This window comes from Anomaloglossus baeobatrachus, chromosome 11 (assembly GCF_048569485.1).
Source record: "Anomaloglossus baeobatrachus isolate aAnoBae1 chromosome 11, aAnoBae1.hap1, whole genome shotgun sequence".
NCBI lineage: Eukaryota > Metazoa > Chordata > Amphibia > Anura > Aromobatidae > Anomaloglossus > Anomaloglossus baeobatrachus.
The window spans coordinates 70,109,793-70,127,685 of record NC_134363.1 but is presented as its reverse complement, the minus strand read 5'-3'; the positions used below and the strand labels follow the sequence as shown (position 1 = coordinate 70,127,685).

General features: G+C 42.6%; 1 protein-coding gene across 2 annotated transcripts in view; it reads right to left on the bottom strand.

The window, feature by feature from the left end:
- The window catches only part of PRKCG (protein kinase C gamma), a 763,615-nt gene that overhangs the window by 48,349 nt on the left and 697,373 nt on the right, over nt 1-17,893 (bottom strand). For both annotated transcript variants that reach the window (XM_075329229.1, XM_075329228.1), the window contains 4 exons: nt 16,492-16,665; nt 14,675-14,766; nt 14,311-14,373; nt 13,136-13,274 (listed from right to left, as the gene is read on the bottom strand). In XM_075329229.1, coding sequence (XP_075185344.1) covers nt 13,136-13,274; nt 14,311-14,373; nt 14,675-14,766; nt 16,492-16,665 — 468 coding nt within the window. The remainder of the gene's footprint in view (nt 1-13,135; nt 13,275-14,310; nt 14,374-14,674; nt 14,767-16,491; nt 16,666-17,893) is intronic.

Here is a 17,893-nt window from a genome sequence, read left to right as displayed (position 1 = left end):
AGGCATCACAGACTTGGCCCTATCATGGATCTCTTCATACCTAGCCGGCTAAACTTACAGCGTCTTCCACTCTCACACCACTTCCTCATCTCGCCACCTATCTGTTGGCATCACCCAAGGTTCAGTTCTTGAACCACTGGTGTTCTCCATCTACATTTTTTGTCTGGAACAGATCATCGAGTCTCAGGGCTTTCAGTATCATCACTACACTGATGATACGTAGCTCTACCTATCTGGACCTGACATCACCTCCTTACTAACCAGAATCCCAGAATGTTTGTCTGCTAATTCATCCTTCTGCTCTGCTTGATTTCTAAAACTTAACATGGACAAAACAGAATTCATTATCTTTCCTCCTCCTCACTCAACCCCCGTAACTGACCTATCCCTCAAAGTCAGCGGCTGGTCACTCTCCCCAGTTTCACGTGCTCGCTGCCTGGGTGTAACTTTAGACTCTGCTCTCTCCTTCAAGCCATACATCCAAGCCTTCTTCACCTCCTGCCACCTCCAACTCAAAAATATTTCCCAGATTCGTGCATTCCTTTCCCAAGAAGCTGCAAAAACACTAGTGCATGCCCTTATTATCTGCCACCTTGGCTATTTCAACCCTCTGCTCTGTGGTCTCCCTTCTAACAGTCTTGAATGCCTACAGTTTGTTCTAAACTCTGCTGCCAGACTAATCCACCTGTCCTCCTGCTACTCCCTGACCTCTCCTCTTTTCCAATCCCTTCACTGGCTCCTCATTGCCCAATGACTGTAGTGCAAAACCCTAACCATGACATACAAAGCCATCCACAACCTGTCTCCTCCATACATCTGCGACCTAGTCTCCTGGTACTTACCTGCACGTAACCTTCAGTCCTCACAAGATCTCCTTCTCTACTTCCCTCGCATCTTCTATTCCCACAATCGCATCCAAGATTTATCTTGTGCCTCCTCCATACTTCACTATAGCACCGCGCGACCATCTCTACCCTCACTTACTGTATCCTCACCCATCCCCTGTAGACTATGAGCCCTCATGGGCAGGGTCCTCTCTCCTCCTGTACCTGTCTGTGCCTTATATTGATCATGATTATTGTACTTGTCCCTATTATGAATACCCCTTTTCGCATGTAAAGCACCATGGAATAAATGACGCTATAATAGTAATAATAATAATAATAATAATAATAATAATAATAATAATAATAATAATAAATGTGGATACTTTTTGAGACTATATCTTTTCTCATCTGCCAATTTATATGGGACAATAACAATTTGTTACCAATAAGTGATTAAAGCTCAATTTGTTTTTTATATGCTATTTGTTTGCTTTATTCAGAAGCATGTCCGTTGTCTTTTCTTATACCTTTTTGGGATGCACTCCCTATTCTTTATTGTATCTTTATTTTTGATGTATGTGCACTATGTTCTTTGAACTTATATTATTTTTTGACACAATTTGTTTTCTTTGCTGTGACTGTTTTAAATTATTTAGGTTCTTATTAGCTGGCTTGACTTTGATAGACACCATCTTCCTTATGGGGAAATGCACCCTTTCCTGAGTGGAGTTTTTTTTATAGTGAAGGCGCACTAGCATGTTTGACTTTCATGATCTCCATCTTTGTAAAGGAACAATGCATTTTACACTGGTGAACAGTGAGCTCCCTTAGGGAGCTGTTGGGTACAACTAGCGACAACATGGGACCAACTGACTCCCATCTCTTCCTCCTCTATGTTGGCGGCCTTAAAATTTCTCTTTTGGATGTCACATTTGTGATATTGTTGTTTCAGTATATTTACATTGCATTTATATATTATTTATGCACATTCTTTGGTTATTAAGATGTATACACCATCAATTTGGCTTAATTTGTCAATACGGGAGGAATCATTTATGTGGTGTCGCATGCCCAATTTCAGGACTGTCTTGGCTAGCTGACAAGATCTAAATTTATAGCTTTTGTGGGTTTTTATGTTTTTAATTGTTTATAATAGTGGCAATATTTGTTAAGGAATGTTATTATTATTAAGACCTTTTGAATCTACATAGATCCAAATGAGGACCACAGCCTGATACTCCAGCATTTAGGAAATTACATAATTCCATTCCAAGAGTATGGAGAGGCTGTGGAAAAAAAGCGCAATAGGGTCTTACCCCAAAACACACAAGGTGAACACAATTGGGGTTACTCACCAAGTCGAGTTGTGAGAGTCACAACTACTATAAACGCATGAGATATAGGCCACGACAGCAGCAACCCACAGGCTGATGACAGAAATTAATGGAGAGAGGGTACTTAAAACACCGTGCCAATGACCACTGTTAAAGATGATAAGATCAATGTTGCTTTATTGCATGTTCAGGTCTACGCGTTTCAGGAGGCTCTGCTCCCTTCCTCAGCACATACAGCACAAGAAACATCAAATCTACAGACAAGGAAATAAACTAAACATATATACCATTGGTGTGAAGTCATAGGTCCACCTCCTTTACAGAAAAAAAACGGCAGGAAATCCATACATTTAACACATGACATAATGTGGTGAATTCATTGAAAACCAAAGCAATCTTCAGTGGGCGTAAACCTCTGACAACCATGTGAATAATCAAGCATAATAAAATTGATTATGCAGAAAAAATGCAGTGTGTTTATTTGCAGTAAAAGAGAAAAAAAATAAATAAAAAAAAAATATATATATATATATATATATATATATATATATATATATATGTCAGATGCAAGCGAAGAATAGAATCAAGTGATCGTGGTGGTGAGGTCAGCATAGAACTCACAAAGAAAGTAGGGTTATGTCAAAGTCCTTGTATCTACAGAGTTCTAACCACTGGACCATCAGTGAGTGTGTGCAAGAACAACAAAGAAAAAATAAACAATAATTTGTCTCACCAAAAATGCAGAAAAAAGGAAATAGTTCAGTATCATAGTATAGAGAAAACATCCCACCACTATGTATACTAGAAAAAACGAAAGACAACAGACAGGGTCATAAGAGTGCAAGACCGTGGGAAAAAACTACTGCGCATGCGGAGAAAGAAAGGCAAGGAGCCGGAGAGCTGTGTCGGGTCAATAGAGTTCAGAAGCATGGGAAAAAACAACAACAATACTGCGCATGCAGTGAAAGAAAAAGACAAGAAGCGTGAGCTCTATAGAGGATACGGTGATAGGCAAACACGACAAATGCAGACACGCATAAAAACATGAATATGGAGGGGATCAGAAATATATATCATATATAAATCATAAGACCTTAATGGGCCTTCATACTTAAATTTAAAGACTGGCTCGGAATAATCACAAGCATCCCGTAGCCCATGCTTACAGAGGCCAGAACACACGCATATGGCATACGTCCTGTCTCTTTGCACCACCAACAAACAGTGGAATAAGCATAATGGATCACACCACCATCACAGTGTGTAATAAAAAAATGTTTTTTAAAAACATATCAATGGGACTATGTGTCTTCATTTAAACAACTGTCAAAGTCAGTATTACACGGGACGCCCGACTCATGAATACCCATATTCAATGAGTCATCCGGGATCAAGTTAACAGAGTTGAATGACGTGGGAGAAAAAACCCTCCATATGCAAACGTAAAAGAGGATATACGATATAGGATATATATATATATATATATATATATATATATATATATATAAATGAGGACCACAGCCTGATACTCCAGCATTTAGGAAATTACATAATTCCATTCCACATTGCTTTAGTTGATTGTCAAGTCTCTTCCTTGTAAATCACCTGGAGAGGTGCGATAAGAAGCCTGCCGGGGGCGGCCCTAACAAGTCTTATCTCTGGCTATAATTTCCGACTGAATCTTCATTCTATGTTTTCTCTGAGATTAGTAAATCCACAAATCACAGAGAAGGATAAACAGTATCAAAAATCATTATAACCAATCACAGATGAAAGCAGTGAATATGTAATAAAGGTAATGAGTGGGCTGGGAAGTGGAAGGCTCTCGAGAGCTTACAGATATGCCAGTGATTCGGTAAATATAGCGCACCTGCTCCAATCCCCCTATCCTTTCCACCACCATTTTTAAGTGCCAGCGAGATTCCCTGGATCAATTCCGGGCCTTTTTTATTAACCCAATTAGACCTGCTGATCCAGAGTATCTGCGAGTCCACCTGCCACTAGGTTGAAAAAACGTGGCAAGACTGCTCAAAAGAATTGACATGTTCATTCTTTCATAACGCAGCAAAACTGGAGGTGGTTCACAAAACCGTCAGGAAAATCCTGACGTGTTTGTGTGTGTGTGCACAAGATTTCAGAAATCTCATAGACTTTGCTGGGACTGAAAAAAAGAGCGTTTTATTAGCATGGATTTACATAAAACCAAGGCAAAACCGCAGCTAGAAAATGCTTCAAAAACACCCATGCGTGAACATGAAAAGAAAAAAATATTACTGAGCAAAAAACTTACTTATCCAAGCCCTATCACTTCATCCAATGAGGATGTTAAAATAGTGGTGGCCAATCTGGTTCATTCCAGTAACCCCTCCCATATGTATTTATATCACTGCTGATAATTAGCTAAAGAAAACCGTCCTCCGTCACAACGTCAGAGTCCACCTGACATCATTTCAATCTCAATTGTCTAATGGTTCACATTGCTCACAGCTCTATGGCAAATCTTCTTTGCACACGGTGGATCAATCATTGTTGTAGTAATATCTATACCATGACCAATCCTCCTTACATCACCTCTGCAATTTTTGTAACAAAATCTCCATTTTTTTATTGTTTTAATCTGATTATGTATTTAAGTAAATAACATTGCTATACTAGTAGATTGTGGTTATTGCTATAAATTTATAGCTGCAATGCATTATGCTCCAAGGACAATGCTGCCAGGTGTGTATCATGTGGGATGTACACATGCCTTGAACAGCCGTTTGAGGTGAATATATCTGCTCTTAATGACAGTGTGTTGTATATTTGGAAGCCCAGGTAATGGATCTAAATATGCAGCTTGCAACACTCAGGAGGAGCATTGTATACCTGGCAAGAAGTTTATAGCTCACTGAGCGGGTCTGGCTGAGCCAGTGCTATGGAGGGGGGTGGAGGTGGAGGTAGATGAAGGGGTGGGGGGAAACGTGTCAGAGGGCCTAATCCTGACACAACCTAGTAAATATGCCTGTTTGGCTGATATTAGGAATGCAGGCCCAGGACTAGGATGACTACAGCAGGACATTGCTACTAGCAACCAGGAAAACTACTGCTGTAGGAAGGAGGGAAATAGGAGTGCAGTAAAGGCCAGACAGATGTTGGTGGTAGGGGACTTTATAATTAGTCGGACAGACAGGGTCATCTGTCGCCAAGACCATGAATGTCAAACAGTGTGTTGTCTGCTGGATGGGATAGAAAGATTGCTGGGTGGGGCTGGGGAAAACCCAGCGGTCATGGTGCACATTGTTACTCATGACAAAGTTAGAGGTAGGTGGAAGGTCCTTAATAATGATTACAGGGAACAAGGAGAGAAGCTGAAGTCCAGGACCTCCAAGATGATGTTTTCAGAAATACTACAGGTGCCACGAGCATCACTAGAAAGACAGTGGGAGTTTGGGGAGATAAATATGTGGCTTCAAAATTGGTGCAGGAAGGAAGGTTTTGGGTCCATGGAGAACTGAGCCAACTTCTGTCGGCTACAACAGGCTGTATCGTAGGAAAGGTTGCATCTCAATGGGTAGGGTGCAGCTGTGCTTGGGAAAAAATGGTTGAACAGATGGAGGAGCTTTTAAACTAGCATCTGGGGGAGGGTTGTTGTGTCAAAAATGGGATAGCGCAGATAGAGACAGTGAGACACTAGGGGTCAATGAAGGTGTGGTGGGGCAAGGACATGCAAGGAACGTAAGGCGGTGAGTAGTAGTAATAAATGTGATAATAGTATTAAATATCTGCTGGCAAATGCAAGAAGTCTTGCAAACAAAATGAATGAGTTAGAAATTCTTATGTCAGCCATGGATTATGATGTGGTGGGCATTACAGAAACCTGGCTGTGGGCATTACAGAAACCTGGCTGGATGAGAGCCATGACTGGGTGATAAGCGTGGAGGGTTACACCACATTCAGAAAGGACAGGAAAGACAAAAATGGTGGAGGGGTGTGTATATTATCAAATCTAAGTTGATACCTTTGTTCAATGAAGATATTGGGGGGAATTGCAACAATGTAGAGTCAGTATGGGTAAATGTACATGGGAAGGGGAATAATAGAAAAATGCTAATTGGAGTTTGCTATAAATCTAACATAGCTGAACAGGTAGAGGATAAAATGCTGCAACAAATTAAAAAGGTAGCAAATAATAATAATCAGGTCCTTATTATGGGGGATTTCAACTATCCAGACATACAGTGGGACATAGAATCTTTGGGTTGTGCTAAAAGCTGCAAGTTCTTATCTACAATCCAATACAATTACATATCTCAGATGGTTGATGAACCAACCAGATATAATTTCAGATATGCAGGTCTGGGAGCACTTGGGATGCAGCCACCATAAAATGGTAAGTTTCTATGTAATATTCAGTAGAACATTTCAAAGGGGAAATGTAAAAACCTGTGATTTTAGTAAAACTAAATTTAATCAATTAAGGGAAGAGTGTTACGGTTGCTGTGGCACTGGAGACTATGTTCGGATTTCTTGCTACTGCACATGTGCGAGCGCTGGAAACTAAGTCCTATCTTGGAGCCATTGCACATGTGCAAGTGACATCATCACTGACACGAGGTCACATGTCTCTGACACCTTCTAAGCCGATTGGTCGCTGGTCATGTGCTTGTGACGCCTTGCTCGGTGATAGGCCAGCGTGACGTCATTGCTGTCGTTCTGACAGCGGATTGGCTCTGGTGTCCTCCATCTTGGATGAGGCACAGAGTCTATATAAGACCCTGACGCATGCTGCTCGGCGCTCAGTCCTCTTGGTTCATGCATGAGAGTAGACACTCTGTGCATGTCCCTCTAGGCATCTCTCTGTCTATGCTAGGTGAGTGCTACCGGCAGGGTAGCGTTTTTGTACCTTACAGCTTCGGCTGCGGTCCGTATCCTTACATCTTAGTGGAGCGGACATAGGCAGGTGCCTGAGGCACATGGTCCGGCTGGGCCTTGTGATTCTACTCGTAGGTGGACGTTGCCACTAGGGTAACGTTCCTTATACTGCGTCTGGCAGTTGTTCGTATCCTCGCACACTAGGGGAGCGAACATAGGTATGAGCTTTGTGCGGCTTGTGCTGCTGTCCGTCTCTTTTGCACCACTAGTGGAGCGGACCTAGGCAGGTGCCATATCTAGTGGTTCGTGTCCTCGCACACTAGTGGAGCGAACGCAGGTAGGAGCTTTGTGCGGCTTACGCTGCTGTCCGTCTCCTGGCACCGCTAGAGGAACGGACCTAGGTAGGTGCCATTTCACACTCACTGCTTTTGTCTCTGTGATCATTAACAGAGACCATACCACACACCCTCTGAGTAAGGGAGGAATTGCTTTATTTCCTAACTATATGCCTCTGTGAGTTTAACAGAGGTATTGCACTCTGCACTTGTGCTACTACTATTTACAGCGGCACACTTATATACTCTTCCTTACTCATTAACCTATCCCTTTTACGTTAATGCTAAATACGGTAGTCACTGTGACTTTAACAGTACACGCCGTGATTGGCTCTAGTGTCACTGAGACGTATCAGTGTCAGTACTGCTTCCGTAGTACAAGATACCCCTTATCCTCTGCCATAGTCTGCAGCAGAGACTTTGCACGGTGGACTCTGACTGTCTGATATCCCTTTGGTTTTTATAATCAGACAGCCCCCCTAACAAAGAGCTTTGTCTTGTTAGACTAGATCAAGTCCAGGTAACTTGGGATATGGAGTATAAATTGCATGTGTTCAAAGATATATTACATGAATATTGTTGAAAGCTTATACCATTCAGTAATAAAATATCCACAATTTTTTTTTTAAATTATTATGGATAAATAAGACAGAACATAGTATAATAAGACAAAACCAAAGGATATTCAAAAGCTTGAAGGCCGAGAAATCAGATGTAGCATCTCAGGAGTATAAGGATTTCAATAGGAAATGTTAAAAAGAAAGTAAGCTAGCAAAGTTTGCTACTGAAACTCAAATCTCCAGTCACATTAAAATTCCCCAAATTTTATAAATACATCAATGCCTGAAAGAAAAAAAATAATGGCATTCGAGCATTAAAAGTTTATATTAACAAGATAATTATAGAGGACAAAGCAAAGGCTGAGATATAAAATGGACACTTTTCATCCATGTTCACCAATGAACTGACTGTACAAGAGATCATTCAAAGGCAGAAATAAATGTTCACAACCCAAAATAACTAAATTAGTACAAGAAGTTTAGCAACGTCTGAGCACATTAAACATTAAGAAAAGTCCATGACCAGAAGGCATTCATCGACGCATATTGAGGGAATTCAGTGTAGCAATTGGCAGACCGCTGTGCCTTATCTTCTTAAGGCCGCTTTACATGGTGCGATATCGTGACCGATATCGCTAGCGTGCGCACCTGCCCCCATCGTTTGTGCGACACGGGCAAATCGCTGCCCGTGGCGCACTAAATCGCGCGGACCCGTCACACTACTTACCTGCCTAGTGACATCGCTGTGACCAGCGTACCACCTCCTTTCTAAGGGGGCGGTTCGTTCGGCGTCATAGCGACGTCACGAAGCGGCCGCCCAATCAAAGCGGAGGGGCGGAGATGAGCGGGACGAACATCCCGCCCACCTCCTTCCTCTTTGCGGCCGGGACACAGGTAAGGTGAGGTTCCTCGTTCCTGCGGTGTCACACATAGCGATGTGTGCTGCTGCAGGAACGACGAACTACATCGTAGCTGCAGCAGCAACGATAATCGAGATTAGGGGGGCATGTCACCGATTAGCGATTTTGAACGTTTTTGCGACGATTCAAAATCGCTAATAGGTGTCACATGCAACGACATCGCTAATGCGGCCGGATGTGCGTCACAAATTCCGTGACCCCAACGAGATCGCTTTAGCGATGTCGTAGCGTGTAAAGCGGCCTTTAGACTTTATTGTAAGAGGGTTTGTGCCTCAGGATTAGAAGATAGGTGATGTGTTACTAATATTTAAGAAATATTTGAAGGTGAATACATCAGGGGTGTGCAAAAATGTTGAGGGCATTATAAGAGATGATCAGCAAAAATATATTGCAGAGAATAATATAATAACTGACAACCAGCATTTGTTCATAAAAAAGTGTGTCTAGCCAACATGTTGTGTTGCTATGAGGAGGTAAGTGCAAATCTGGATATCGGCCATGAGGCTTATGTAATATATGTGGATTTTCCAAAATGTTTGGTGCTGTACAAAATAACAGAAAATATTGAAGCTTCAGAAACAGGGACTAGGGCACAATGTATGCACATGGATAAAAATCTGGTAAAAAGAGAGGCAACAAAGAATTGTTGTAAATAGTACATTCTCTAAATCAGACAGTCAGCAGTGGGGACCACAAGGATCAGCTATGGGGTTCCACAGGGATCTGTACTAGGACCCATTCTTTTTAATCTCTTTATTTATGACCTTGTGGATGGGATTAAGAGTAAAGTGTCAGTCTTTGCTGACAACACTAAACTATGTAGGATATTAAAAACTGAGCTTGATAGTACAATATTACAAACCGATCTGGATAAGATGTGAATGGGCAGACACTTGGCAAATGAGACTTAACTTTAATATATATGTAGAGTAATGCACCTAGGACGGAGTAATCCTATAGCTGCGTATACATTAAATGGACGAAAACTTAGGACTACAGGAAAGGAGAAGGACTTGGGGATTCTGGTTACAAATAAGCTGAGCAGCAGCACTCAATGTCAGGCAGCAGCTGCAAAAGCAAGCAAGATTTTAGGGTGTATAAAAAAGAGATTAGATCCCATGATCCCATCGTATTGTTACCCCTCTATAAATCACTTGTAAGGCCACATCTAAAATATGGGATCCAGTTTTGGGCTCCACATTTTAAAAAGGACATTCAGAAGTTAGAGTCAGTTCAAAGGCGGTAACTAGATTATTGCAAGGAATAGAAGGCCTCCCATATGATGACAGGTTGGAAAGGTTGGGCTTGTTTAGCTTAGAAAAAAGACGTCTCGGAGGAGATCTCATTTCTATGTATAAATACATGTGTGGTCAATAAAAAGGACTGGCACATGACTTATTCCTTCCAAAGACAATACTAAGGATCAGGGGGCACTCACTGCGAGTGGAAGAAAAGCGATTCCGGCAACTAAATAGGAAAGGGTTCTTTACAGTTAGAGCAGTCAGACTGTGGAATACCCTACCACAAGAGGTAGTAATGGCAGATACTAGAACAGCTGATTTCCTCACAACAAATGGCATTGCGGGTTAGAGATAATCTAGCGATAGAAAATGTATAATGGTGGATAAAGGTTGAACATTTAGGATCAAAGTCTTATTTCCAACCTATGTAACCATATGCAACTATGTTCATGTAACAGTGAAATGTGGAGCGTGTATGATAGTCACATTATAGTACTATGATATGTGACTTCTGTGTAGCTTAAAAGGTTTTTCCCATAAGTATGTCAATTGGATAAATGATGATTCCAGCAGTCCTATTATATTAGAGAATAGATGTATAACAGAATATATACAAATGGTAATAAAGAGAGCTCTGTAAAGTGCAAGTATGCTCTGTGGGAAGCAAAACCAATAGTGCATCATACATACACTACTCATAGTACACAGTGTACACAATGTGCCATCTTGTGGCTTCCATAGTATATTACATTTGTAAAATAATTGATTTTGCACATTTTATATCGATTTACTTGTGTTATAGAATAAACCTTGGATCTGCATGGACTTCTCTTTTTACCAATATAAGGAGTATTTTCTCATTTTGACGCACAGCCTCCGCGCAACTTCCACGTGTTTCAGCTCATTCACTCAAGTAGTCATAGTGTCAGCTGCAATTTTCATACATATATTTTTTCACACACGTTATATTCACATTACAGTGGATGCGTAATACTATATAGAGTGTATAATACCTAGAATTGTATTGCTAATTCAAGAGGTTTAGGAATTTTTACATAGTTCCCCCATTTTGACAGGCTCAAAAGGTACATAACTGGAGAATGTATTAATGAGCTGGTTTATAGTTTTAGGCTGGAGTCACACTTGTGAGTGACTCGTGCGAATGTCATATCACTTCACCCGGCATGGCCGCACACAGTCCTGACAGGAGAGGTCGGCTGCATATATTTCTATGCAGCTGAGACGCTCCTGTCCGGAGAGTGTGCGCCATGTGGGGTGTTGTGATACGAGACTTGCGCGAGTCATACACAAGTGGAACTCTGGCCTTAAGGTGATAAAGCATCTGAAAGTAATTCAAGCTGTGGTATTTGTTAGCTGTTCATAGGATCACTCAACCACAGAGGTATAGTAAAGGGAAAAAGCTGCACACTAAACACTATATTATAAGGAAAAATTGGTAAAGCATATCCGCTATAGGAATATTAGAACAATGAAAAATACATTTGGCTAGCTGGAAAAAATGGAAAACATGAAAAAGGAAAATTGCATAACTGCTAAGGATATGTGAAATAGAAAAGATATTTAGCAAATGTATTGATCAATGCAATTGTGCCCGAATACCACGACAAGGTAATCTCTATTAGGATTTCTTCATAAGATCACTCAACCGCAGAGTTGTCAATGCAAGTGGACTAGTCCATCATTAGGCTGCAGTGGAGAAGACATTTTCAAGATGGCCCCTGCCGCTTCACAGGTGACCGCAGCCCTCAGCACAGGCATCCGCAGCCCCAGCAGAGCAGCTCCTGCAGCCCCAGCACAGCAGCGCTCACAGCCCAAGCAGAGCAGCTCCTGCAGCCCCAGCAGAGCAGTTCCTGCAGCCCCAGCACAGCAGCTCCTGAAGCCCCAGTAGAGCAGCACTTGCAGCCCCAGCAGAGCAGCTCCGGCAATCCAGGCAAAGCAGCTCCTGCAGTCCCAGTACAGCAGCTCCTGCAGCCCCCAGCACAGCAGCGATCGCAGCCCCAGCAGAGTAGCTCCTGCAGCCCCAGCAGAGCAGCGCTCACAGCCCCAACAGAGAAGCTCCTGTAGCCCCAGCAGAGCAGCGCTCACAGCCCCAGCAGAGCAGCTCCTGCCACCCCAGCAGAGCAGTGCTCACAGATCCAGCAAAGCAGCTGCTGCAGCCCCAGCAGAGCAGTTCCTGTATCCCCAGTACAGCAGCGCCTGCAGCCTTCAGCATCTCCCCTGCCTCCTGTGACCATTCTCCACCACATCCCGGTAATCTACATTCGGATTATACCATGCACCCTTCGTTTTCCTTCCAAATTTTTGGGAGGAAAAGTATGTCTTATAATCCAAAAAATACGGTATATGTCTGATAAGTCCGAATAGTAGAATGTGTTACATTGGTTTACCTTTTGTATGTTGTCATAACCTGAGCTTTGTAAACTCCAACCATCCATATTTGAGCTCATTATAGCCTCAATGCCGTGATGACACCATGTCTCTGGTGAAACATGTTGGGGGGCGGTAGAAGCTGAATTATTTTATTAGCATATGCAATGTAGGGGAATTGGTTTTACGGAGGCTTAAATTGTGGTCGGTGGCCACCTAATACTGATCTACCTCCTAGCATACCACTAGATAGACGGTAATATTATGGTAGCTCAGGGGTTAGCCCTGTTGCCCTGCAGCGCTGCGGTCCTGGGTTCAAATACAACCAAGGATAAAATCTTCAAGGAGATTGTATGTTCTCCCAGTGTTTGCGTGGGTTTCCTTCAGGTACTCCGGTTTCCTCCCACACTCCAAAGAAATACTGATGGGGAATTGGATTGTGAGCCCCAATGCGGACAGTGATGCTGATTTATGTAAAGCGCTGTGGAATTAACGGCGCTATATAAGTTGTATTTTTCACTGTTAATGGTTGGCCCTTGGCGCCTCAGTCCAACACTGGACATGAATGCATGTGAGGAGTAATAAACATTCAAGAGCAGAAAGCTAAATAACTAAAAAAAAGGCTACAGGTCCAGATTCAGAGACTTTATAGAGAGATATAGACACAATGAATTACCTCTGGAGCTATGTAGTCTGGGGTCCCGCAGAATGTACGAGTAGTGGCACCGCTGAAAATGTTCTCTTTACACATCCCAAAGTCAGTAATTTTTATATGTCCCTCAGCGTCCAACATGACATTATCCAGCTTCAAGTCTCTGCATACAAAATGGACATATCATCGGTAAGTCAAGGACTGAAGTGAATGACCCAAGATATGTTAGCATAACATGCTGATATGTTGTAAATCCTCTCTAAAGAGAAGCTATTGGGATATTTAGGTATCGGGCACCATCACTGGTCACATATGTTGAAGGATACCATAATGCTGCACGGAAGGGTAAAACTTCAATTCTTTTCCAAATTCTCAAATTCAAAAGACACATAATATAATTTCTTATGTCCACTAGAGATGAGTGAACCCGAGGTTCAGTGTTCGTACCAATCACAGACTTTACAAAAAAAAACAGAGTTCGGGTGCTTCACTTATGCAAACCACTCGATTGAGCATCGCTGTGCTCGGGTACACCCAGTACTCAGCCCAGTGCAAGCTGCTTTCAGTGTTTGATCAACTCCCACTGGAGGTAACAACAGCATGATTGGATGTAATGTGCACAAAAATGGAAAAAACCCATCTCTTGCACTCGAAAGTGTCTTTTTTTTGGCTGACTGCATGTAGGTGGAGACCCAAACTGCAAAATTGGGGTTCAGGTTAGGTCCAGGTCCCAAACCGAACTTTATATGAAGTCTGGATGAAGCCACTGAACCGAACTTCAAACGGGTCCGCTCATCTCTAGTTACATGCCAAAGAGGCTTTCTTGATGTGTAAGAATTGCCATCAATGTCCATTAATAACGTTACACTCAGTAATTGCTACAACAATTGGGTATGGTGGCAGTGTCTCTACAAAAATCCTGTTACCACCAGTTCTTCTTCATTATAGGCCACATGGCCAGTTACTGACTATAAAGGGTTCAATTTATGGACCCAGAAAGACACCAAGACACCTATGTAAGGTCGAAACATCGTAGAAGTATTTTTTTTCATTTTTTCCCCTGTTTTGAACGCTGTCAATCATTTCTATTGATTAAAAGGAACCTGTACATGAAAAACGCTCTTAGCAGCTTCCTATACAATATGTATTTCCAATTGCTTTTGTTTTAGACATTTAAAATGTATTACATTAGTTAATACCTGTAGATGATTCCCTTATTGTGGAGGAAGAAGAGTCCAATGGCAATCTCCGCAGCATAGAACCTACAAATAGACACAATGTATCATAAGCAATGAATAGTATATAATGGACACAATTCTATACACTAGCATCAATATATCTAACTTGTGGGGGTATAACCAGCCAACCGGCTACTTAAAATAGAAGCATGAACAGAGCGGTGGTTGGACAAATGCACAACCCTATATTTCCCCTAAAGATGAACAGGAAGAGCTGCATACATGAGCGTCCATCTCAACTGGCGGAAAGTGGTGGGGCCAAAATGTTACGTAAGTGTTTTCCTAGACTAAACACCCCCTTTAACCTTCAATCACTTTCACTTACATGGCATGAGGTTCCTTGAACTTGCCAACCTGTTGTATGTGGTACATAAGGTCACCACCATTCACATACTCCATAACGAAATATAGACGATCCTAGAATAACAGAATATCCGGAATAGGTTACAGTACATTTAGACAATTCTGGACAGAAAAAAGGTACACAGCCCAGCTATATAATATTTCATCTGATGGTACTTATAACTAATGCTCTTGGGACAAATCAATGAAAGATATTATTCCGCAAACATTTATTACCCATCTGCATGATGTAATTTTACAATAAGTAGGAATTCACCCAATGGGAGCTCTACCGTTCCATGAGGTCCTGTGCCCACTATGTGAATGGAGTGGTGGAGCTCCAATACATGGTGAACAGAGAGGTGGTCCTGCATACTGATTACTGCTACCTTCACATGGTGTCACACAGAGTTTTGCTCAAAACTCGCCAATTGTCATGGCGACATCAAACGCTGTTCACACTACAGATTCTGACACTCCACACTATGCTTTCTTTGATGTTTCTGAGTTACACAGGCAGGCTTGGGTGTCGAGCAGCTGTGGGCCGGGGGTATAAGATAAGGGGCTGGTCAGCAGCAAGGCAAGAAAGGTGGCTCAAACATCCTCACCTTCAGAGGTAACTCTGAGAATAGGGATAGCACAGGGCCCCTTAGTCTAAGGGTCAGCTAAGGGACCCCGGTTTCCTGCTGTCCCCATAGTCACTTGTGACACATGGAGGACATGAAAACATTCGTCTTGTGATCATCTGTGGATAGGGGATAAATATTTTTGGAATAAGACTTTTAAATTATATTTCCCCTTAAGCTTTCAGGAAATGTTTAAAGCCTTAGTAAGGACTTTCCCTATTTCTCATTTAGTCCACTGGGCTGAGAATGAGAATGAGGGTTAAGCTGGTGTCACACACAGCGACAACGACAACGACGTCGCTGCTACGTCACCATTTTCTGTGACGTTGCAGCGACGTCCCGTCGCTGTCGCTGTGTGTGACATCCAGCAACGACCTGGCCCCTGCTGTGAGGTCGCCGGTCGTTGCTGAATGTCCAGCTTCATTTTTTCGTCGTCACTCTCCCGCTGTGACACACACATCTCTGTGTGTGACAGCGAGAGAGCGACGAAATGAAGCGAGCAGGAGCCGGCACTGGCAGCTGCGGTAAGCTGTAACCAGCGTAAACATCGGGTAACCAAGGGAAGTCCTTTCCCTGGTTACCCGATGTTTACGCTGGTTACCAGCCTCCGCTCTTGCTGCCAGCGCCGGCTCCTGCACTGTGACATGTGGCTGCAGTACGCATCGGGTAATTAACCCGATGTATACTGTAGCAAAGAGAGCAAGGAGCCAGCGCTAAGCAGTGTGCGCGGCTCCCTGCTCTCTGCACTGTGACATGTAGCTGCAGCACACATCGGGTTAATTAACCCGATGTGTACTGTACCTAGGAGAGCAAGGAGCCAGCGCTAAGCGCAGGCTCCCTGCTCTCTGAACATGTAACACAGCGACGTTATGATCGCTGCTTCTGCTGTGTTTGACAGCTAAGCAGCGATCATAACAGCGACTTACAAGGTCGCTGTTACGTCACCGAAAATGGTGACGTAACAGCGACGTCGTTGTCGCTGTCGTTTAGTGTGAACCCAGCTTTAATCAATCACAGTAACTATTTACTCAGTAGGTCAAATAACAGACCAAACAACAATTAGGCTCCTTTTCTCCACCATGTTTTACACAGCGTGCGTGAGTAAAGTTTTTGTCATATTCTTAATATCCATGCACAAAAAATATAACATAAGAAATTTTTAAAAAAATCATACCACAGTCTGAAATGTTGAATGAAGCTGTGTGAGAAAGTGAGGTCGGTCATTCAATGCTAAAACGCGTTTCTCAACCATAGTGCACTCCACGTCATCATCCTGAATAATGACATCCTTCTTAAGAATCTTAATTGCGTACAGTTCATCAGATCCACGCCTCTCAGCCAGCATAACCTGAAATATAGGGGGAAAAAAATCACAAAGTAAAAATTCTAGTATTAAAGTCTAACATCTCTTCATCTTCCAGGTCAGTAGGGTCTCAGAGCTATGGTTGGTTCTGCATTTACTTGTGAAGGTTTGATAGGTCCCATACTATTGGTCCAAGGGGTCTCCCAACTTGATTATTGATGCAATTAGGTTAGGGAAAACTGGTTGGTAGTTGTTCATCAGACAGACACATACCCTATGTAATGGCAGTGGGATCTATGTGTACAGAGACTAGGCCGAAGGGAATCCACAGAATCACAGCAGCAGACATTAATGATTATTTTGCTGCACTGCCTTGGACTTCAACCTTCCAGGAACCTTTTGTCATTGTCACTTTTCATCCTACGAAAGATGGAGTAGCATAGGAAGGGACTGATTGGCCCAACAAATCAGAGAATAAGGCTGGAGCTATCTGGAGACGGAGAGATATGTGTGATCCCCCATTACAGACTGGTGAGAGTGTGAATCTGGAGAGCAGAGGATAAAGTCACAGAGATAGTATTAATAGTCCATTAGCTCAGTGAGGGGAGAAGATAATCCACATGTGCAGGCCAGCCAAGTTACCATGAGATGTCCATCACCACCTGACCTATCCCAAAGAAGGAATGCGCCTGCACTCCACGTGTTCCCAGGTGTCTGAATGTTGCAGCCTCAAGCTGGAGACAAGGTGACCAGAGAATTGATGCTTCAAGGAGTGACTACATCCTATTTGGAGCTGTGGTTCCTCTCTACTAAGAAATTTATAAAAAAAACTGTTGTTGAGGATCTCTTCCTGGGCCTTGTGGATCTACAGCTAAGAAGTTACTGTCAGAATTTTTTTTTACTGTGACCTTAAATCGCACCAAATAGTTCCTACTCGTGTAAGAGTGCCAGCTTCTGCTCAGAGCCCTGTTGTTGGATTGTATTATTAGCACTGCTGCAGTGTCATTAGTAGTGATGAGGAATCTGCTTGGTTCCTGAGTGCTCGGCAAAATGTAATGAGGATTTTGATGCTCAGGTGCTTCGTACTCATGTACAGAGTATAATGGAAGTCAATGGAAAACTCAAGTATTTTTTTGGGAAATCGTCCGAAAAAATGCTGGAGTTCTCCATTGACTTCCGTTACACTCTGTACCGAGCAACCGAACAATAAAATGCTCACTACGCTTACCGATCACCTGGGCACCAAACGGATTGCTCATCACTAGTCATTAGT